This window comes from Populus trichocarpa, chromosome 19 (assembly GCF_000002775.5).
Source record: "Populus trichocarpa isolate Nisqually-1 chromosome 19, P.trichocarpa_v4.1, whole genome shotgun sequence".
Taxonomy (NCBI): domain Eukaryota; kingdom Viridiplantae; phylum Streptophyta; class Magnoliopsida; order Malpighiales; family Salicaceae; genus Populus; species Populus trichocarpa.
The window spans coordinates 3,241,400-3,263,436 of NC_037303.2; the positions used below are offsets into that span (position 1 = coordinate 3,241,400).

Here is a 22,037-nt window from a genome sequence, read left to right on the forward strand (position 1 = left end):
CAAGATAGGCCTTTCGGCCAAAAATCCTTTTATAAAAAAGGTGGCAAACCAAACAAAATGTTAAATGTCTAACCTAGTTTTGACCCAACTAGGTTGACTTGAAAATAAATCAAAAACAAAAACAAAAACAAAAAAAAACCAAAACAAATTAAACATGAAAAAAACATAAAAAACTCAAGAGTTCTTAGATAAAAAGGATCAAACACAAAACAAATGAAGAACACGAATAACATTTCAGCTTAAAGCCAGCAACGTGCAACCCAAACCAGATCAAATTTCAAGCAAACAAAGGCATGGTTTTATTCGCAAGCATGTATAAATCAAGAATCAAGCATAAAAAGATCATCGATTATTACTCAAAAGTCATGATTTGATGAAAGTGTATTTTGAAAAGTCGAAAGAAACCAAAAATCTAAATGCATGAATCCTTGTTATTGATGCGTTTAAGACCTAGATTATTTGTTAATCAAGTTGTTTGAAGGGTTCTGTGCAAACAAATGGACAAAAAATAATCCAAATCATAAAGTTAAGGCAATGTTCTTCTCAAGAATATGAAGAACACTGCCTTAGATGTGATGTTTTGAAATAAATGGTAGGAAAAGGCAATAAACCCCTTGAAGGCTTAAAAGTGGGTATAAATGAATAAGGGGTATTGTAGTAATTCAACAAACTTAATAAATATATATATAAAAAAGAGGGATCTGAAAATTGAAGGAGAGAACCGGCAGGAGAGAAGGGAGAAAGAAGAAGAAGAGAAAAGAGGGAAAGATAACGGAAGGAGAAGAGAGTTGGAGAAAATAAGTTTAAAGGTAAGATTTAGGTTGTTAAATGTATAAATGTGTGTTCTTTAAGCTTTAAATTTCTGTTTTGGTTGAATGTTAGGGTTTTGAAGATTTTGTTTTGGGTTTGATTGATGAATTAATTTTAATGTTATGGTTTGATTGTTATGGGTAATGGATTAATTAGTTGATTTTGAGAGATTGTAGGCAAATATTATGATTTTGAGTTATGATTTGTGTAATTGGTGAATTTGGGAGTTAGAAATCTGGAAAGAACAGTAGGTTTCTTGTTGAAATTCTGGGTTTGAGGTTGAAGATGACAAAATTTCGGTTTGGTCCCTCAATTTGTGAAAATTACAGTTTAGTCCCCAAACTTTGGAAAAATTACAGATTGGTCCCTGGAGCATATTCCGAGATTCTGAACAGAATAAAATATGAATTATGGGCAGAATTCCAGTATACTTATGAATTTTTAACACTTTCAATTTGGTCCTCCAATTTGACAAAAATTACCATTTGACCCTAAAAATTGGTAAAATTCCAGAACCCTGGAGCATAATGAGATATTCTGGACAGAATTGAGGATTAATTATGGTCATAATTTCAGTATAGTCATGGATTTATGACAATTTTAGTTTGGTCCTCCAATTTGACAAAGTTACAATTTGACCCTTAAAAATATGATAAAATTCAGATTGGTCCCTAGTTGTAATATTAGCTTTTTCATATTGTTTTGATGAATAATTGAGGGTTATTTAGTGAATTATTACCAATTTTATTATTTGTTTTATTATGGGTTAGATTTCGGGGAAAAATCGTTTAATTTTGGGTTTTTGAAAAAATAACTAGTTTAGTCTAAAAACATATAGGGTTATGGAATACACCCTTAGTTAAGTGTATTAAATAGGTTAAATGTTCTTTCGAGTCATTCTTGAATATGTCTCCTTTGTATTCAGATAATCCTGATATTCTACCTATGGGTCATCAGTAAGATTTTCTTCGGTATCTGCTTTTGAGTGTTGTTTGCTTTTGAGTCAGGTGAGTGGATAATTTTCCATATACATGAGAAATATTATAAATATTTGATTTGTTAATATGAATTGGGTCATGCTTCTTGATAATATATATGTAAGATCCCACATCGGAAGCGAGCGTCCAGAGCCAGGGCCTTATAAGTGCATGCTCACCTTGACTAGTAAGACGCGTTTTGGGGCCATGCGTGGCTGCCACGAACAAAACCGTGAGGGGGACCTGGGTGGAAGCCCTGGATTTGGGTGGACTGGAAGGCCCAAAGCGGACAATATCTTGCTAGTGAGGTGGGGTGTTACATTTGGTATCAGAGCTGAGGACGGCTCGTCTTAAGGTGGGGGGATTGTAAGATCCCACATCGGAAGCGAGCGTCCAGAGCCAGGGCCTTATAAGTGCATGCTCACCTTGACTAGTAAGACGCGTTTTGGGGCCATGCGTGGCTGCCACGAACAAAACCGTGATGGGGACCTGGGTGGAAGCCCTGGATTTGGGTGGACTGGGAGGCTCAAAGCGGACAATATCTTGCTAGTGAGGTGGGGTGTTACAATATATGTTGATTATTATCCTTGTTATGATAAAGCATGATCAATTGTTGAATCTGAATTCTTGATATGAACCAATATATATTTTGAATTGACTTCTGAATTGATAGCTCCTCATTTGATTGATGTCATGAGTTGAGCCTTGAGATATGAATATCTCTGTTTGATTATGATTATGAATCTATGGTATGTTAGTTAGAATATCCATGCTAACAGGGTAGTGTTATTATTTGTGCACATCGTATCTGAATCCTAGTTGGTCCGGGGAGTCACCAACCTGTATGGACTGATCATCCCACAGTACGGAGTCTCATGCTCATTGCATTTTGATTTTCTGATGAGCTTTACCTTATAATATTCTTGTTATGGCCTATTTGAGAAACCTTTCTATAAGAACCTAGAGCCATAATTGTGTATATATTCATCATTGTTATTGAACATTATCTACTCATTGAGTTGATGAACTCACCCTCTCATTATTTATCTTTTCAGGCTTATAACTTGTTAGCGGATTATTTTTGTTAAATCTTCCGAACCTGCTTTTTTGTTGTAATTTGTACCTTCTTTTTTTGTTTAGTTAGTGCTCCAAAACTATGAATTTATATTAACTCTTGTATTAAGACAATTAAATTATATTATGAAGTTATTTTTGTTGTTACTGCTGCGTTGAACTTTGATTGAGTTATTTGAAAGATAAGCTTGTATGTAAGTTTGGGTTCGCAAAGGTATGGAACCTTGGAGGGGAACCTTGCCTATGTACCGGTCATAGATCCGAGAATCAGGTCGTGACATTAGAAATCCAGAAACTGCCTAGAAAAAGCGAGCCACTATCCAACCTAGAATAGTTATTTTTTGCCTCTAAAACATGTTTTTTTCATTCTAACAAACCACGTCATCAATACCAAGCATAGTTGAAACAAAAGAAACTAATAAAAACAATAAATCATAAAAAAATCATTCAAGAGATTCCAAACTTCAAAAGTGTCAACTTAAAACAACATATATATATAATTTAATTCAAAATGTTCTTCTAAACCTTCAATAAGAATCAAACAAAACTTAGAAACCTAGAAACATGCATCAACCAACACAAAAAAACACCATAACCTTGTTGCCATATTTGGCAGATTTAAATCAAAATAAAGTGTAAACTTAACATATTAAGGCAATAATCATCATGTCAACATATAAAGAAACATTGCATTTAAACAATAAAAACCATTTCAGCATACCTCATGGACTCCACTTTCAAAGCTTGTAAGAATATATCTTCTGAGCTTGAAATCTTTAAAAGGAATAGATTTTTACTACTACTTTCCTTTCTTCTTTATCTCTAAACCCAGTAAAAACAAATTGGATCCTTTTGAGCTCGTGAGCTTAATTTTGCATCCTTAAACATTAACCAAATTTCTTTCCTCTTTCTTTCTCCTTTTTTTCCCTCCTCTTTACTCCTCTGATTACCTCTTCTTTTATAGTAAATTCAGAGCTTCTAGATGAGCTTGTTAGAGTTCTAATAAACCAAAACTAAGTTAGTTTTATCATAGAATAAATTTTTTTGGATTTAAGTAGTTTTATAACAAACTTTGAGGCCAAGGTGAAGTGTTTAACTCATTTGATCTTGAGAGAAGTGTTCCCAGCCTTGATTATGGGAGTTTTTAAGTGTGAATACATGAAAAAATTGGGTGGTTTTGTGCGAATGAGTATTTCAATTAAGACTGACTAGGTTGGCCACTTTCTTGGTTTTGTTGGAGAAACTTCAACTTTAATGTTGCCTGAGACTACCTGAACTTGGTAAAGGGGGTGCATACTTTTTGACTTGATCTATTATTATTTAATTTAGAGGTCTGTAGCTACACATTCATTCATTTGAAAGTGCCAACCCAATAAGCATAGAATCTGAAAATGCAATGATGACTGATCCAGGATAAGATGTTGTTGAGATCATTGGAGAAAATGAGATATAAACGTTTGATTTCATGGAAATAATGTTGTAGAGGGGGTGTTTCTTAGTTAAATTATGGTGGTTACAACCTTAAAGTAATTGAAAACACCACATTCATTCTCCTAAAAATGCCTACTCGATCAACAAAAACTGTTGAAGAATAAGATAACAAGACTGAACGACGCGTCGTCTAAGCTAAACCATACAAATTAGGGTTTTTAATTTGAGATTTAGCAAACTTCCATTAAATCCCTAATCTTCCCATTTCTTTTAAGTTTACTCATAATTGTCTCTTGGACTCTTAATTTCATGCAATTTCACCCATGTCGAACTCAATTACCAACCCTAAAATTGAACATCTTTTACAATTTGATCATTGGTTTCTGATTTGTTCAATTGGACCCCCAATTGACCATCAAACTTTTAATTTTCTTCAATTTGACCCTTGATTTCACCAATTTCAAACCTTGAAGTCTTGCGCGTCTTACAAATTGGTTTTTGATTTTTTATTTGTTCAATTAGGTCCTTAATTGCTCATCAAATTTTGAAATTTATACAATTAAACCATTGATTTTACCAAATTAACTTTTAAAAATTGCAATCTGACTCCCAAACTTTATTTTTTTTTTCTAATTAAAGCCTATATCGACTTTAAAAAGTCAATTTTCTTGCAATTAAACCTCTATAAATTTGATTAAGCATTGGAAAAACTTGAATTAAGTTCTTAAACATCCAAACTTGAATTGTCCTCCTTAAATTGGAGTTTCTTTGTTAATAGGATTTTCATTAGTAAAAAAATATATTGTCAAATCCAATTTTGATCTTCTTCAAACAATCTTTGCTATTTTTTAGGCGTTCTTATATGTTCTCTTTTATATATATTATTATAGAATGTAACTTATATAGAAAATATTGTATACAGGAAATATTATAGACATACTCTTGTGTGGTAACCTCCACCATTGCTATTGTATATTGCCCTACACATATATATATAGAAAGGGTTGGCTAACCATTAGGTTAAGCCTCCTAATTATTATCAACTTTTATATATATATATATATATATATATATATATATATATATATATATATATATATTCTTCCAACATTTCTTTCAATTGTTTTTATATTTTTTTTATGTGAGATGCCAAAAATAAATAAATATCAACATGAGGAATGTGATTTTCTCCTCCACGTCACATACTTTAATTACTTGACATCTATTCTCAAACTTAAGTCCTGTGAGCAGTCTTTTTTTGCTTCAAAATGTAAGAGCTATGTTGCAAAGTCTCCTTGCAGTGCTTTGAATGCAAGAGCAATGTGAATTATTCCTTCTACGACTATTTGGAGTGTGCTTTTTATATTCATCTCGAATGCTTTCCAATATCACGAAAGGTGAAGCATAATACACTTACGGATTCAATAAGTGAAGATGACTCTGGAGAATTGATGTTTGTGAAATGCCGAGGAACTTTTTTTTTTATATATATATATATATAGAAAAGAAGAAGAAGAAAAAGTAGCCAAAGCCCAATTAAATCCTAACCCCTCGGCCTAATCAAGCCCAAAAGGAAGAGAAAAAAAAAATTGAAGGCCTAACCGAGCCTAAAAGAAGAAACAGTGAAGAAAAAAAGAAGAAGACATCGCCCAATTGAGCCTGAATGAAGAAAGGGAGGGGAACAAGTGAGGAGAGAAAGAGAGAGGATAGAAGGGAAAAAAGAAAGATAAAAAAAGCATGCCAAAATTGACCTAAAAAAGGGTCCAACTAAGACCTACCCCCTCGACCCAAATTATACCTGCCCCCTTGGCCCAACCAAGTCCCACCCTCTTGGCCCAGTCGAGCCTAACAAATAGGCCTAATCAAAGCCATTTTTGTTTTGTCTAACCAAGCTAAAAACAAAAAAGAACAAGAGTACAAGACAAGATGGTGCACAAGAAGGGAGAAGTGAATTCAGACATGAAAACTAAGGGAAGAATAAAGAAAAAAAAAGAGAAAAAAAAAAAAACCAAGTCACTGAAGCGTTATCGCTACTCTATCATATACACGCACTATACCATCAATACCAAGAAAAGTAACCTTCACAGCTTGAAGGAAATTGCATGCTTTGCATAAGGTGGTTTTCTTTACTTGCTGGCACGTGTGTTGCATGCGCCATGTATTTTTCTTTTTTTTTTTAGTTTAGTAACTTCTTAATTCATCCCTGAATTTTAATTTAACTAAGCTCAATAAAGGCATAATATAGAATAAAAGAAGGGAAGAGAAAATAAAGAGAAAGAGTTGGCCCATCATGCCTCAAATATATCCTAACCAAGCCCAATAAAGAAAAGAAAAATATTATCATAGTCTATTCTCGCACCACCCTAACCACTCACCATTTTACGCCGCACCCACCTATCGCTCTACTTTACACTTTGTTAGCATGGGCTCGTAATTGTGAGGAAGGCACCTGCCTTCCTCACTAATGGCTAGTACAGGCCACTAAGTTCCTCACTAAATATTAGTATGCTGCCTATATCTTATAGAGTAATGCCCACATTGTTGTTTGGCATGCTTAAGACTTCACTCTCAATAAGTCAATTTCTGTAATGTGGGATGTATAAATACCCTAGGTCATCGGAGAAGAACACATATGTGACAATATAATATCACACACAGGGGCGGAGGAGGAGCATAGAAAACTGAGGTGGGTTGTAGTCCAAATAGAAAAATAGATCTTAAAAAACATAATATCCCATCTTAAAAGTATAGCCTTTTTATTTACTTTTTTCCAAATCCGTATATGTAAATATTCCCTCTGCATTATTTCTTATTAGCCTCGTACCTTTTCATTGGGCTTCTTAGCCTTTGGCATCCCATTAATTTCTCTTCTTACTCATTGAATAAATCTCTAGGATTTTCTATTCCGGAGAAAAGAACCCATTTTATATATCCCAATTTATATGTATTTGATTCATAGAAGAACACTAAAAAATTTAATTTTTTAAAAAAATAAAATTAAAAAAAAATAAGTTTGGGAGCGTGGTTGCGGTTGCTTTTTAAAGTATTTTTCGTGCTGAAATATATCAAAATGATGTGTTTTATTTTTAAAAAATTATTTTTGAAATCAACGCATCAAAACGATCCAAAACATATCAAAAAAATTAATTTTTAGCAAAAAAATTGAATTTTAGGGGAACGTGGTTTGCACCGCGTTCCCAAACGCTCTCTACTCTTTAGCCCATCTCATAGCAGCAAATAAATACTCAATCAACCATGAGGAGTGTAGCCTAATTGGTCAGGCTCTAGGTTTGCTCCCTAAAGATCACTAGTTCGAATCCCACAAACCTCAAGATCACTGAATGTTTACATAGTCGTTAACTTCAGGACTCGTGGGATTAGTCGAGATATACGTGAGCTGACCCGGATATCCACATTAATAAAAATAAATAAATAAATACTCAATCGAACTTCATGATATTTCACACACTTACTTCATCTTTTGCCACCTGCTTAACTCCCATCGGTATGGAGTATGGTTTCTTAGCTCATCCTTCGATTCATATTGCGAAAATTTCCATGCATTATTAGTGAAGTGATGGAAAACAAAAGGCCTGAAACCAGAACGTCTATTCAATGATGGATATTGAAAAACAATTTATGTTTATTTGTTCATAGTGCAGGATAAAAAAATTCCTGGCTCCGCCTTTAATCATACACAACAATCAAAACAATACATATTATATGTTTCCTTTGTTGTCCATTATTTTTCACTTGCATTTTATTAATTTAGGCATCAAAAGGCTTCTTATCCTAATAAAAGACTTATTTTGCAGGAGTTTACGAGTCATGAGCCCATCTCTGCCCATCTCTAAAAAAGCATTTCTTCAAAGCTTATACCAATAGTGCCACAACCTAGCTCAACTTTGAAGTTTTTTCTCTACTTTATAAATGGCACCATCCATGGGAACCTTAGCAAAAGGTAGCTCATTTCCATCTCATCCAAAAGTTATTTTGACTGATGATTTAGAAAAACCAGGGCATTGGAAATTAATTGAACCACACCCACAATAATTACATCAACTACTTTAGATTTACAGCAAATCATCCATCAAATAAAAGTGTTCATCAAAGTTGTAGTAGTTATGCAACAACGAGATTTCAACAGCGGTGTGTTATATGCCAAGTTTTTTTCTTTGATTTTTAGTTTAGTGCTGATTTTCTACTAACTTTTCAAATTAGTTTTAGATTTCAACCTAACTCAGCCCAGATAAAAGCCCAACCACTGAGAGAAAAGGGAAAGGGAAAATAAAGATAAAAATGGCCAAGCGGAACCCAACGAGAGAGAGAAAAAAATACATGAACTTCATTGGAGGATAATTGTTAAGAGTGTAAAAAGATTTGGAATATGAAATATTAGATATGTTTAGTTGAAATATAAAAATTATACGCAAGGATAGAGTCCAATGGACTTTAAATTAAAAATAAAATTAAATAAAGTTAATAAATAATACATACAGTTGATTGGTTTAAAAAGAAAAGAGAAAAAGGAGTCAAATTCCTGAAATAGTTAATAAATAAATAAAACAACACGTTCGCACGTTTTTCCAAAAAGTTTAGCCAAATGGTCCCATCCTCCCTTGAATTTTTCTCCCCGCCTTTAAAAAAAACACATCAAACATGACTGGAGAGAAAATAATATTTAATCCATTAACATTTAAAAACTCATTTATTTTTGTATTTTAAAAACATTTAAAGAAAAAATTAAAATTATATCTATCTTTATTTATAGCTGCAACACACCGAGCGCGCGCGCGCTTACCGAACGTCGCCTGAGAGTTGACGGAGATGCCGTACCGAAGAACAAGGCAAACATTTAAAAGAGCAGGAACACCATCCTTCTCATTTAAAAATTAGTTATGTTTCACTTGAGGTGTTGGCCTAGAGGTGATAGAGACTTGTTCTCTTTTTTCGTACCCGGATTCGAGCTTTACTGTGCATGTCTGTCACCCCCGCGATGTCTTACATGTTTACTGGGCTTGCAGGATGTTTAGTGGGCCGTGAGATTAGTCGTGGTGCACGCAAGCTAATCCGAACACCCACATAAATCAAAAAATAAAAATTGAGTTATGTTTTGTTTCGTAGTCTAGCTCTGCCATTTTTAGATAGGCAAGCAAAGTGAGAGAGACTTGCTTAGAGAAATTAACAAAGAGAGAGACAAGCCGAGATGTTGCATGGGTGGGGGGTATATACAGGATTAAAAAATAAAGTAATTGAGAAAAATAAAATAAAAAAAGTAGTGGGATACGAGAGAGAGATGGTTGTGGACATATCAAGCAGGAGAAAATGTTCTATTTAGAATTTAAAATGTTTTTTTATTTAGAAATTGTTAAAATAATAATTTTTTATTTTTAAAAAATTATTTTTAAGATCCATACATTAAAATAATTTTAAAAAATAAAAAAATATAATTTGAAAAAATACAATTTGAACTAATATATGAAAAACATTAACCAAGAGCACACTGGACGCAAAAGGATTGCACTTGTCTCGGGCAAATTTCTCTCTCTCTCTATTGCGTGACACCACTGTACTTTCTTAGCTTTGTTGGTGTATACAGGGGTAAATTGCAAGAATGCCCTTTGTTAGACAATGGGATTCAATTCAATAAAAGTCCCTTTAGTTATTAATTAATTAAACATAGTAATAGTAATGGTAATTAATAATAATAATAGTAATAATAATAATTCTTTATAATATTTTTATCCAAAACAATTCTTTAATTAAGCTACCAGTTAAAATCTTTTTTATTTTCCAATTCATTGCTATTTCATAACTTCTCATCAAGAAAACCCTACTGAATCGTCTTCAAATACCACAGGAATGGCTAACATCCGCCCCCCAACAAGCCAAGATATATATTATTACGCACAAAGAGATTCCTTGGAGGATTCTACTGCACTGATTAAGTTCTGCGATGAGAGGAAACTTATTGTTATTGCAAATAGGTTAGAAAACTGTGCACAACTGATCTGGACAGTCTTAGGTGCTGTTTGTTTACGTGGTTGCGGCTGTGTTTTAAACAAAACGCAGCTCCTGCATGTTTGGTTACGAAAAAAACAGGTTTTACTGTTCATGGACCCCACCTTTTATTGCGTTTGGAACGCAAGGTCTCACGAAGCAGCTTCCTACTGCTTTTGTTTCAACTGTGTTAGAACACAGTAAACAATGGCGCGCCTTGCAGAAACACAGAAAAAGGATTCTCAACTCTTCTCCTTCTCCTTCTCCTTCCCCTTCCCCTTCCCCTTCTTCTGCTTCTGCACCATGTCCACTGTTCTACAACGTGAACAGTGGAGACTCCACTGTTCACGTTGAAGAACAGTGGAGACATGGTCTTCCCCTTCCCCTTCTCCTTCTTCTTCTCCTTCCCCTTCTCCTCCTCCTTCCCCTCCTCTTTCTTCTCCTGCACCATGTCTCCACTGTTTTGCAACGTGAACAGTAGAGACTCCACTGTTCACGTTGAAGAACAGTGGAGACATGCTCCTTCTCCTTCTCCTTTTGCACCATGTCTCCATTGTTCTTCAACGTGATCCTTCTCTTTTTGCACCATGTCTCCACTGTTCTGCAACATGAACAGTGGAGACTCTACTGTTCACGTTGAAAAACAGTGGAGACATGGTCTTCTCCTTCTCCTTCTCCTTCTCCTTCTCTTTCTTCTTCTTCTTCTCCTTCTTCTTCTGCACCATGTCTCCACTGGAGAAGAAGAAGAAGAAGAAGGAGATGGAGAAACAGAAGGAGAAGGAGAAGGAGAAGACCATGTCTCCACTGTTTTGCTACGTGAATAGTGGAGAGCAGCTACATTGTTAATGGGCCGGACTGAGTCCGACCCAAACCTAAATGTATTGAACCGGGTGTGACCCAGTAAAATAAAAAAATCCAGAAAAATTTCTTAGATATTGTGTTTTATTTGAAAAACTAATGTTTAACATGATTCAATGGCACTACATAATTACATTTGAAGGAGATCGTATAATGGCGTAGCATTTGTAGAATTTAATCGCAATCTCAATTTTATTCCTGATGATATTTTACATGATGTTGTTGCACGCTCAGGAAACCATGAAAACTGTAATCCTTGTTGAATAGATTTCATGCGTGATAAAATTGAACATAGTTTAATGCAACAATAAAAAATACTTTATATAAAGTATTGTTTATTTTATGATGTAATAGCATTAGTTAAATCGCTAATATTTCAATTAAAAACCATCAATATTAATATATGTCTTTTTTAATTATTTTATAACCTCAATTTGAAAAGTATTTTTTAACCAAACACTTTAAACTACTTTTTGTTTAATCTCAATTTCAACCACAACTTTAGCCAAACATATATTTTTCCAAACCAACATCAACTAAAAGTACTTTTTATAAAATAACTTTTTTTCAAATCACAACCACAACAGCTACCACAATACCAAACACACTCTTAAGCATATCTCATGCTCACACCGTCTTAAGCATTACCATTTTACACAACACCCACCATGATCTCCATTTTACACTTTGTTAGTATGGACTTATAATTATCAGTGTTGGTGCCTACCTTCCACACCAATAGCTAGTACATCTCCTATATTCTCGCATAACATGTCTGAGATCATGTGACCTGAGTTGTATGAAAGTGAGCAAATTAGGTCACCCAGGTAACAACACATGAGTCATGATATAATATCACATACAATCATCATAACACACTTTGTTCCCTTTGTTATACATTATTTTTCACTTATAGTTTACTAACTTAAACATGATCCCCTGTCCTAATAGAGGACTTGTTTTGTAGAAGAAAGCAAAAAAAAAAAAAAAAATCTCTAAAGCTTAGTAGCAGCCATGAAAAGTCCCAAGCTTAAGCTGAAGTTTTTTCTTGACTTCATCAATAGCCATTCAAAAATTCGATTCCCATTTGTTCATTGTCTGAAAGAGGATCCTCAAGAGGTAATATTCTTCTCTGCTTCTCATGTAGTTCAGAGCACAATGAAAGTGAGCAAATTAGTGTTACAAAGACACAAATAGAGGTAAGATGCAATATGTAGCAAAAATGATCCTCGAATCTCTTTAGTTCCACTTGCATTATTAAACTTCCATTCTTATTTTTAAGTAGTTTTTTCAAAGTTTGAACATTGGCGTGAGTCCACACGTTAACTCACTAAACAATTAGCTTATGATTCTTTTGTTGAAGTTGTTAATGTGAAATAATTATCCCAACTCAATAGTTTAAGTTATTAGGTGAAGTCCAAGAATATAATTTATATTATTCTCTAACACATCCCCTCAAGTGAAAACCTGTTAAGCTTAAAACTTGCATAGACTCACTGCTTAGCTTTTATTAAATAAATGGGGATGGTGAGATTTGAACCTGTAACTACTTTGTTATCAAGACTCTAATATCATGTCAAAAAATCATCTTAACTCAATAGCTTAAACTATTAAATAAGATCCTAAGATATAATTTATATTATTCTCCAACATTTAATTAGATGCAACTTGCTATATCTTATAATAAAATGTTTACTAGGGAAAGCAGTGGCTTCCTTCCTGGCAACTTCCTTCTTATCAATCAAACAAACAATAATTAAATATTCCTGTACGATTTCTTAATCTTTTCTGATGATCTGTGCTTCCATTTCTGATTGAATCGAATCATCTGGAGTTCAACATCTTCCACTTCTCATCTCATTATACCATCCCCTCTGTACGTACCAGATCTCATTATATATTCTTCTCTGGTCTGTGTTTTCTGCTCTCTTTTTTCTGAACACTGCTTAAGCAAACCAGCATTTGAAGAACATCTAGAATCCAGGTAAAGTATTTATACTGCATTTTGTTGATGTTTGAATCTTTCAGGTAAAACACAAGTTGTAGAGATTTTATTGATAAACTTGGGAGTTGGGATCATCAAATGTTTCAAAAAAAAAAAAAAATTATTGATCTTTACTGTTTTTATAATCCATGCCTTATGGAGTTCAAATTAAATTGAACCTAAACCTAATAAATATTTGTGTGTGTATATTACTATTTAAATATTTTATTGAATAATAATCATAGAATTAATATCTATATAGATAACCGAAACCTAATAAATAAGGTATATATATCTAAATTTCTTGGATATAGATATAAATAAATCTGAATCATTGTCATCCCTAGATAAAGTTGTTGCTTCATTCCTAGCAACTTCCCTCTTATCAAACAATCTCTTCTCATTATATTAGTCTCTTTTTTCCTTTCCTCGCATGAGTTTCTTTGGTTAAGTTGCTAGCAAATTGCTATGACCTTAATAGTTAGCTACTCTTAACATTAACTTTCTCTTCCACTTGCTCTCTCCCTCAGTATACCATTAATTTCCCTCGCCAAACTTCTTAAACCTTTCGGATGATCTGTGCTTCTCCTTCCGATTGAATTTAATAATCTGGAGTTCAACATCTTGCCTCTATCAATATATCAAATAATCATTTAAATTTAAAAACTTAAGTTTTTAGATAATATTTCAAGATATAATTTTATATTATTCTTTAATACATATCTTCTTTAATACATATCTTGTATTTAATTTTTATCAAATAGAATAATCATGATAAGATTTGAACTCATGATTATTTGGTCATTAAAACACTAATATTATATTAAAGAATCATCTTAACTCAAAAATTTAAGTTTTTAGTTAGGACCCTAAATTATGATTTTATATTATGCGTAAATTTTACTTTGGTTTCTTTTTTTTACTCATTTTGTTTCTACACGTGTTTGTTTTGATTCTTCCAAATAAAAGTGCCCATTTAGCTATGTAAAAATCAATGATCAAGTTGTAGAATTTGTTAGTATTCTAGATTGATTGATCAGGTAGAACTTAATCAATAATTGAACTCAACTGATATTATAGCTTTGTTATTACATGTTCGTTTTGCTATCAACTTCAACTGCTTATCTTAAAAACAAGGTTAATTTCTTCATGTTCTTATTTTAGATCACTTGGGAGGATTTCTTTTCTGACAATGACTTCAAAATCCGTTTTTATACAATATTTATTTGTATCTGCAGGGTCAAAGGAGAAAGTGTATGAAAATGGTTAGACAGAATGATCCATTTTGGAATCATGTTGAGAAGTTGGATGCTGGTTCTTTCAAGTGTACATTTTGTGGGTGTGAATTTGCTGCTGCTACTTCCATTTCGAGGATCAAATGGCATTTGTCAGGAGTGAGAGGGCGTGGTGTTAAAATATGTGAGAAAGTTCCTGAAGAAGTTCAAGATGCAGCCCGTGCAGCTATTGATGGCCCTCCAGAAAAAAGAAATAAATATGAAGCAGGATCGAGCAATAATGAGGTCACTAATGCAATTTCAGCTCCAGCAAAAGATCAGAACAATGAAGTGATACATTTAGAAATGGCACAACAAGAAGAAGCTTTTTCCCCTGGAGCGCTCGAACGTTGGATGGATAGCATCACTGATAAAGATATCGAGTCTATGTTGGGACGTAGTTCTCCTGAAGAGCTTCTGCATGATGCAGTGGAGACTGTACCGAGAACAGAAAAGGTGCAGCATCTGGAGAGAGGTAGCTCTCATGAGAGGACATCAATTAATCAAGCTGATGAGCCTCAAGGAGATTCATCCGAGCCAACAGATCTATTGTGTCTTGGCCTTGGAAGATGTTACGATCAACTCTGTTCAACAGTAAACAATGATGCCATGATGAATGAAGTGCAGAACATGGTTAAAGTGAGGACAGCACCAGTGTTACGCTTGTTGGAACAAAGCAATGCAGTACATGACTGTTTGGCAGGGGATGCTGGAAGGATACCAGTGGGAGTTCAGGGCATGGAACAAGGTGCGGCGGAAGACAGAATTTGTTCACATTTAGAAGCGGAAAATGGCATGGGAAACACTGGTGAAGGATCTATTCAGCATGTTGACAGAAGTTTCTCTCCTCAGAGACACACAGTTGATGCACATGAGAATAGAGGAGAAGAAACACAAAGAATAGATCTAGTGAATCAATCAGCTGGTTTTTCAATGGAGGAGGAGGAGGAGGATGTGGAGGACAATATCGGAAGGTTAGTGCCGCCTGGCGCAGGAACTAGCTCTTCTATAGGCCTTAAATACAACACAAGTGAGACTAGAGGAGATCCAATTCCTCCTAGCTCAACAAAGTTAGTGGGTCGAGCATTTGAAGAGAACAAGAATGTGATATGGTCTCTGTTAATGGATGATAAATTCTCAACCATTGGCATTTATGGAATGGGAGGAGTTGGTAAAACGACAATGTTACAACATATCCATAATGAGCTTCTAGAAAGAAGAGACATTTCTCATCGTGTATATTGGGTGACTGTGTCTCGAGATTTCAGCATTAATAGATTGCAGAATCTTGTTGCTATATGCCTTGATTTAGATCTTTCTAGAGAAGATGATAATCTGCGTAGAGCTGTCAAATTGTCAAAAGAACTAGTGAAGAAACAAAAATGGATTCTCATCTTAGATGATTTATGGAACTCTTTTGAGCTACACGTAGTGGGAATTCCAGTAAATTTGGAAGGATGCAAGCTGATTATGACAACTCGATCAGAAAACGTTTGTAAACAGATGGATAGCCAACACAAAATCAAATTGAAGCCACTTTCTGAGAGCGAAGCTTGGACTTTGTTCATGGAGAAACTTGGAGATGACAAAGCACTTTCTCCAGAAGTGGAGCAAATTGCAGTAGATGTTGCAAGGGAATGTGCTGGTTTGCCATTGGGAATTATTACAGTGGCAAGAAGTTTAAGGGGAGTGGATGACCTATATGAGTGGAGGAATACATTGAATAAATTGAGAGAATCAAAATTTAATGACATGGAAGATGAGGTATTCCGGTTACTGAGGTTTAGTTATGATCAGTTAGATGATTTAACACTACAGCATTGTCTCTTATATTGTGCATTATTTCCTGAAGATCATATAATTAGAAGGGATGACCTCATAAATTATTTGATCGATGAGGGAATAATGAAAGGAATGAGGAGCAGTCAAGCAGCATTTGACGAGGGCCACACAATGCTTAATAAACTTGAAAATGTCTGCCTATTGGAAAGGCTTGGTGGCGGTATATTTATCAAGATGCATGACTTGATTAGGGACATGGCCATTCAAATACAGCAAGAGAACTCTCAAATCATGGTTAAAGCAGGTGTGCAATTAAAAGAATTGCCAGATGCAGAGGAGTGGACAGAGAATCTTGTGAGAGTTTCACTAATGTGTAATCAAATTGAAAAAATTCCCTGGAGCCATTCACCAAGGTGTCCCAATCTGTCAACTCTATTTCTATGTTATAATACAAGGTTGCGATTCATTTCAGATTCATTTTTCATGCAATTACATGGACTCAAGGTACTCAATCTGTCTAGCACAAGCATTAAAAAATTGCCTGATTCTATCTCTGATTTGGTGACTCTTACTGCATTATTGCTGAATAGTTGTCTGAACTTAAGGGGTGTACCATCATTAAGAAAGCTCACGGCACTAAAGAGGTTAGATCTCTTTAATACTGAACTTGGAAAGATGCCTCAAGGAATGGAATGTCTATCCAACCTCTGGTATCTTAGACTCGATTCAAATGGAAAAAAGGAGTTTCTCAGTGGGATATTACCTGAACTCTCTCACTTGCAAGTGTTTGTATCTAGTGCTTCGATAAAGGTTAAAGGAAAGGAACTAGGATGCTTAAGGAAGTTAGAAACTTTGGAATGCCATTTTGAAGGTCACTCTGACTTTGTGGAGTTTCTTAGATCTCGGGATCAAACCAAATCACTAAGCAAATACAGAATCCATGTAGGGCTTTTAGATGATGAAGCTTATTCTGTAATGTGGGGAACTTCCAGCAGAAGGAAAATAGTTGTTTTGAGTAACTTGAGTATCAACGGAGATGGAGATTTTCAGGTCATGTTCCCGAATGACATTCAAGAACTGGACATTATTAATTGTAATGATGCAACAACTTTATGCGACATTTCATCCGTGATAGTGTATGCAACTAAACTAGAGATCCTCGACATTCGGAAGTGCAGTAACATGGAGAGCTTGGTTTTATCTTCAAGGTTCTGCTCTGCTCCACTTCCATTGCCATCTTCTAACAGTACATTTTCTGGTCTTAAAGAGTTTTATTTCTGTAATTGTAAGAGTATGAAGAAGCTGCTCCCTCTTCTCTTGCTGCCAAACCTCAAAAACTTGGAAAAGCTTGCAGTTGAAGAATGTGAGAAAATGGAGGAGATAATAGGAACACCAGATGAAGAAATCAGCAGCAGCAGCTCCAATCCGATCACAAAATTCATACTCCCAAAGTTAAGAATTCTGAGATTGAAATATTTACCAGAATTGAAAAGCATTTGTGGTGCAAAAGTGATTTGCGATTCTCTTGAATATATTGAAGTAGACACATGTGAGAAGCTGGAGAGGTTTCCAATTTGTCTTCCGTTGCTTGAAAATGGCCAGCCATCTCCTCTCCCTTCTCTTAGAAGTATTGCGATATATCCAAAAGAATGGTGGGAGTCATTAGCGGAGTGGGAGCATCCTAACGCTAAGGATGTCCTTCTACCCTTTGTGTGTTTTCGAGCTGGATGACGATTCTTCTCTTAATATAAATATAATATTGAATTACAGGTAACCATCGTGTTGTAATTCTCTCTCTCCCTCCCTCTCTTAATCTTAAAACTAGTTTTTCTCACTGATTCCTCTGTTTATTTACTATTTTTTTAATGTGGAATTGGATGGTTCTTCATCTTTTCATGGCTTTTAACTATTTGGTGATCTTTTTTTATAGGCAAATGGTGAAGGAAGACAAGCCTCTTATTCAACAAGGATTGAAAAGAAGGCATGTTGCCTATTCCGGATTCGCTGCCTTTGATCCAAAGTTCTTAATTTTACTGTTGAGCAATGTTTTTCTGCAAAGAGCTTGGTTGCTTCTCATTCTTTTGAGATCAGGATTTATAGCCCTGTCAGGATTAAGCTATTATGATTATTTTTCTTTATGATAAAGATCTTGTAATCTTTGATTTTATCTATAAATAAAATTGGAGGGATGGCAGTAACCTCTAAGTTCTTGTTCTGCTCCTGGTTCTTTGTTCTTTGAATGGTTGTGAGTGAAAGTGAGGTTTGAAAATGGAATCTTCAAATTGAGAGTTTTGAATATTTCGGTGAGTGTCTATTCAGAATTGATAAGTGAAGTTATGATCGAACATTTCAGCCAATTTTGAAAAACAAGTTGGTGCAGACCTGTGCAGGGCAAGTAATTTGCCCATCTTGGGCTCAATATATTGTTGTCTTGACTGCAGCTTCTACGTTGATGAACGATGTATTAAAAAACATCCCCAAGAAAAATAAATTTTTATATTATTATTTTTTGAGTTATTTTTATTTTTATAGTTTTATAAGGCCATGTTTGGCGAGACTTATTTTTTTCTTTAGAAAAACTGTCAAGGCTTAAGGATGTGTTTGTCAAACACCTTCTTAGGCCAAAGATCCTTTTTTAACAAAAATATGACAAACCAAACAGGGCCTTAATTTGTTTGGCCCGGTTTTGACCTGACTAAGTTGACCCGAAAACAAACCAAAAATAAAAAAACAAAATCAAAACAAATTAAACATGAAAAAAAACATAAAAACTCAAGATTTCTTGGATAAAACGGATCAAACACAAAACAAATGAAGAACACAAAAAACATTCAAGCTTAAACCTGGCAACGTGCAACCCAAACCAGACTAAATTTCAAGCAAACAAAGGCATGGTTTTATTTGCAAGCATGTATAGATCAAGAATTAAGCAAAAAAATCATCAATTATCACTCAGACGCCATGATTTGATCAAAGTGTATTTTGGACAGTCAAAAGAAACCTAAAATCTAAATGCATGAATCCGTGTTATTGATGCTTTTTAGACCTAGATTATTTGCTAATCAAGTTGTTTGAAGGGTTCTATGCAAATAAATAGACAAAAATTGGTCCAAATCATAAAGTTAGCAATGTTTTTCTCAAGAATATGAAGACTACTACCTTGGAAACCCAAAAACTACCTAGAAAAAGCTAGTCATTGTCCAACCCAGAATAGTCATTTTAGGCCTCTAAAGCATGCTCTTTTTTATTCTAACAAACCACATTATCATGCCAAGCATAGTTGAAACAAAAGAAACTAACAAAAACAATAAATTATAAAAAATCATGCAAGAGATTCCAAACTTCAAAACTGCCAACTTAAAACAGCCTCTATATTTATGCATTTTGGATTTAAAATGTTCTTTTAAACCTTCAATAAGAACCAAACAAAACTTAGAAACCCAGAAACATGTATTAGCCAACACAAAAAACATCATAACCTTGTTACTATATTTGGCATATTTCAAATCGAAATAAAGTGTAAACTTAACATATTTAGACAATAATCATCATATCAACACATTAAAAAAACATTGCATTTAAACAATAAAAAACAATCCAACAGGCCTTATGGACTCCACTTTCAAAGCTTGCAAGAATATACCTTTCAAGCTTGAAATCTTCAAAAGGAATATATTTATGCTTCTGCCTTTCTTTCTTCTTATCTCTAAACCCAGCAAGAACAAATTGGATCTTTTTGAGCTTATGAGCTTGATTTTTTATCCTTTGAACCTTAACCAAATTTCTTTCCTCTTCTTTTCTCCTTCTTTTTCCTCCACTTTACTCCTCTGATTACCTCTCCTTTTACAGGCTGATTAAGAGCTTCTAGATGAGTTTGTTAGGGTTCTAACAAACCAAAACTAAGCTGGTTTTATCATAAGATAAATGGTTTTGGATTTAGGTGGTTTTGTAACAAACTTGAAGGCTAAGGTAAAGTGTTTTACCCTTTTGATCTTGAGAGGAGTGTTCTTAGCCTTTGATTAGAACCTTTCTGGGAGTTTCTAAGTGTGAACACACGAAAAAATTATGTGGTTTTGTGCGAATGGGTATGTTAGTTAACACTAACTAAGCTGGTCACTTTCATGGCTTCGCCAGAAAAACTCGAACGTCAATGTTGCCTGAGACCACCTAAAGTTGGTAGAGGGAGTGCATACTTTTTTATTGGATCCATTCTTGCTTAATTTAGAGGTCTGTAGCTCCATATTCATTCGTTTGAAAGTGTTAATCCAATCAACATAAGATCTAAAAATGCAGTGATGAGTGATCGGGGACAAGATGTTGTTGAGATCACTGGAGAAAATGGGATATAAACGTTTGATTTCATGGAAATAAGGTTGTAGATGGGGTGTTTCTTAGTTAAATGGTGGTGGTTACAACATCAGAGTGGTAAAAAATGTCACATTCATTTGCCTTAAAGTGCTTACTCGATTAGCAAAAACTATCAAAGAAGAAGATACACAGTGACCGAACGATGCGTCGTCTAAGCTAAACCCTACAAATTAGGGTTTTTAATTTGAGATTTAGCAAACTTTAATTTAATCTATAATCTTCCAATTTCTTTTAAGTTCACTCATAATTGCCTCTTGAACTCTTAATTTCATGCAATTTCATCATTGTCAAACTCAATTGCCAACCCTAAAATTGAGCGCCTTTTAAAATTTGGTCCTTGGTTTCTTATTTGTTCAATTGGACCCCTAATTGACCATCAAACTTTTAATTTTCTTTAATTTGACCCCTGATTTCACACAATTCATTATTTCTAAGAAACTATTCATTTATAGATGTTGTAGTCTCACTTTCAGATAAAATGGTCAACTGATTCAACTTGGTCAAGCCAACTGGTTGAACGGTTGGTGTAGAATTCTATAATGTAATATACTCATCACTATTTGGTATCTCTTTCTAATTTCTTGCAAGGATTTCATATCAACCATTTAGTTCTCATTCCATATAACCCAAAATTATTTCACTAGCTCACTGTTTAGCTCAACAAAATTATTTCTTCAAAAAATATTATTCTCATCAATCTAAAAACTTCATTATCATTTTGATAAATTTACTTAATCCATTTGAAATCATCTTACACACACAAGCAACCCTTTTTTTCCAAACATTAAATTACCATTTATCAACACTTAGGGAGCATTTCAAATAACCATCCCTTTGACCATACTTTAATTATACTAACCTTCCCAACACGCAAATCAACATTCAATTGCAATACAAACGAAACTGATTTTTTTCCATTTATTCCACCTATTTATGAAATTGCCATTAATAAGTCTACATGGTATTTTTTGTTCGTCTACTACCAATCTTATATGGTTTTTAAAAATTCTGATCACTATCAAATTATAACCCAAGGTAGATAAATGTGTCATGAGACTACGTGTAAAATTTAAACTTGATCCAACGGTCGGATTGAGAGGTCAGCCTAATAGCGTAAAACTCGACTATTTGTGATTTTTCGTTAGAAATCTGATTTTTCTTATTCTATCCTTGCATTAATTGTACCAATTATTTCACTAAATCCTTGGGACCATTTTCTTATCCCAAGTATATTTATTTTTCCTTTTTACTAATGATCTTATTTACAAACTTGTTACCGGTTCGCGATAACTTTACCGATTTTTATTCAGGTTTACATCAACATTTTTAATTGCAATTCTTTCTTAAATTTCATTCTTCATTTTCATTATAATTCCTCAGAATTATTTCTCATTCTTAACAAAAAATTTACTTTAAATTTTCCTAATTCTTCTATCCATCAAAACTCGTCTTCATTTTCGCAGACATCATGAATTTTTT

The 22,037-nt window shown here is 34.1% G+C and overlaps 1 protein-coding gene across 1 annotated transcript; it reads left to right on the plus strand.

The window, feature by feature from the left end:
* Positions 1–12,859: 12,859 nt before the first annotated feature.
* LOC7487191 (probable disease resistance protein At4g27220) lies at positions 12,860–18,412 on the plus strand. The gene is made up of 3 exons (XM_002325308.3): positions 12,860–13,134; positions 14,373–17,960; positions 18,121–18,412. Exon 2 carries the CDS (start codon positions 14,391–14,393, stop codon positions 17,919–17,921), a length of 3,531 nt encoding a protein of 1,176 aa, XP_002325344.2. The 5' UTR covers positions 12,860–13,134; positions 14,373–14,390; the 3' UTR covers positions 17,922–17,960; positions 18,121–18,412.
* The last annotated feature ends 3,625 nt before the right edge of the window (positions 18,413–22,037 follow it).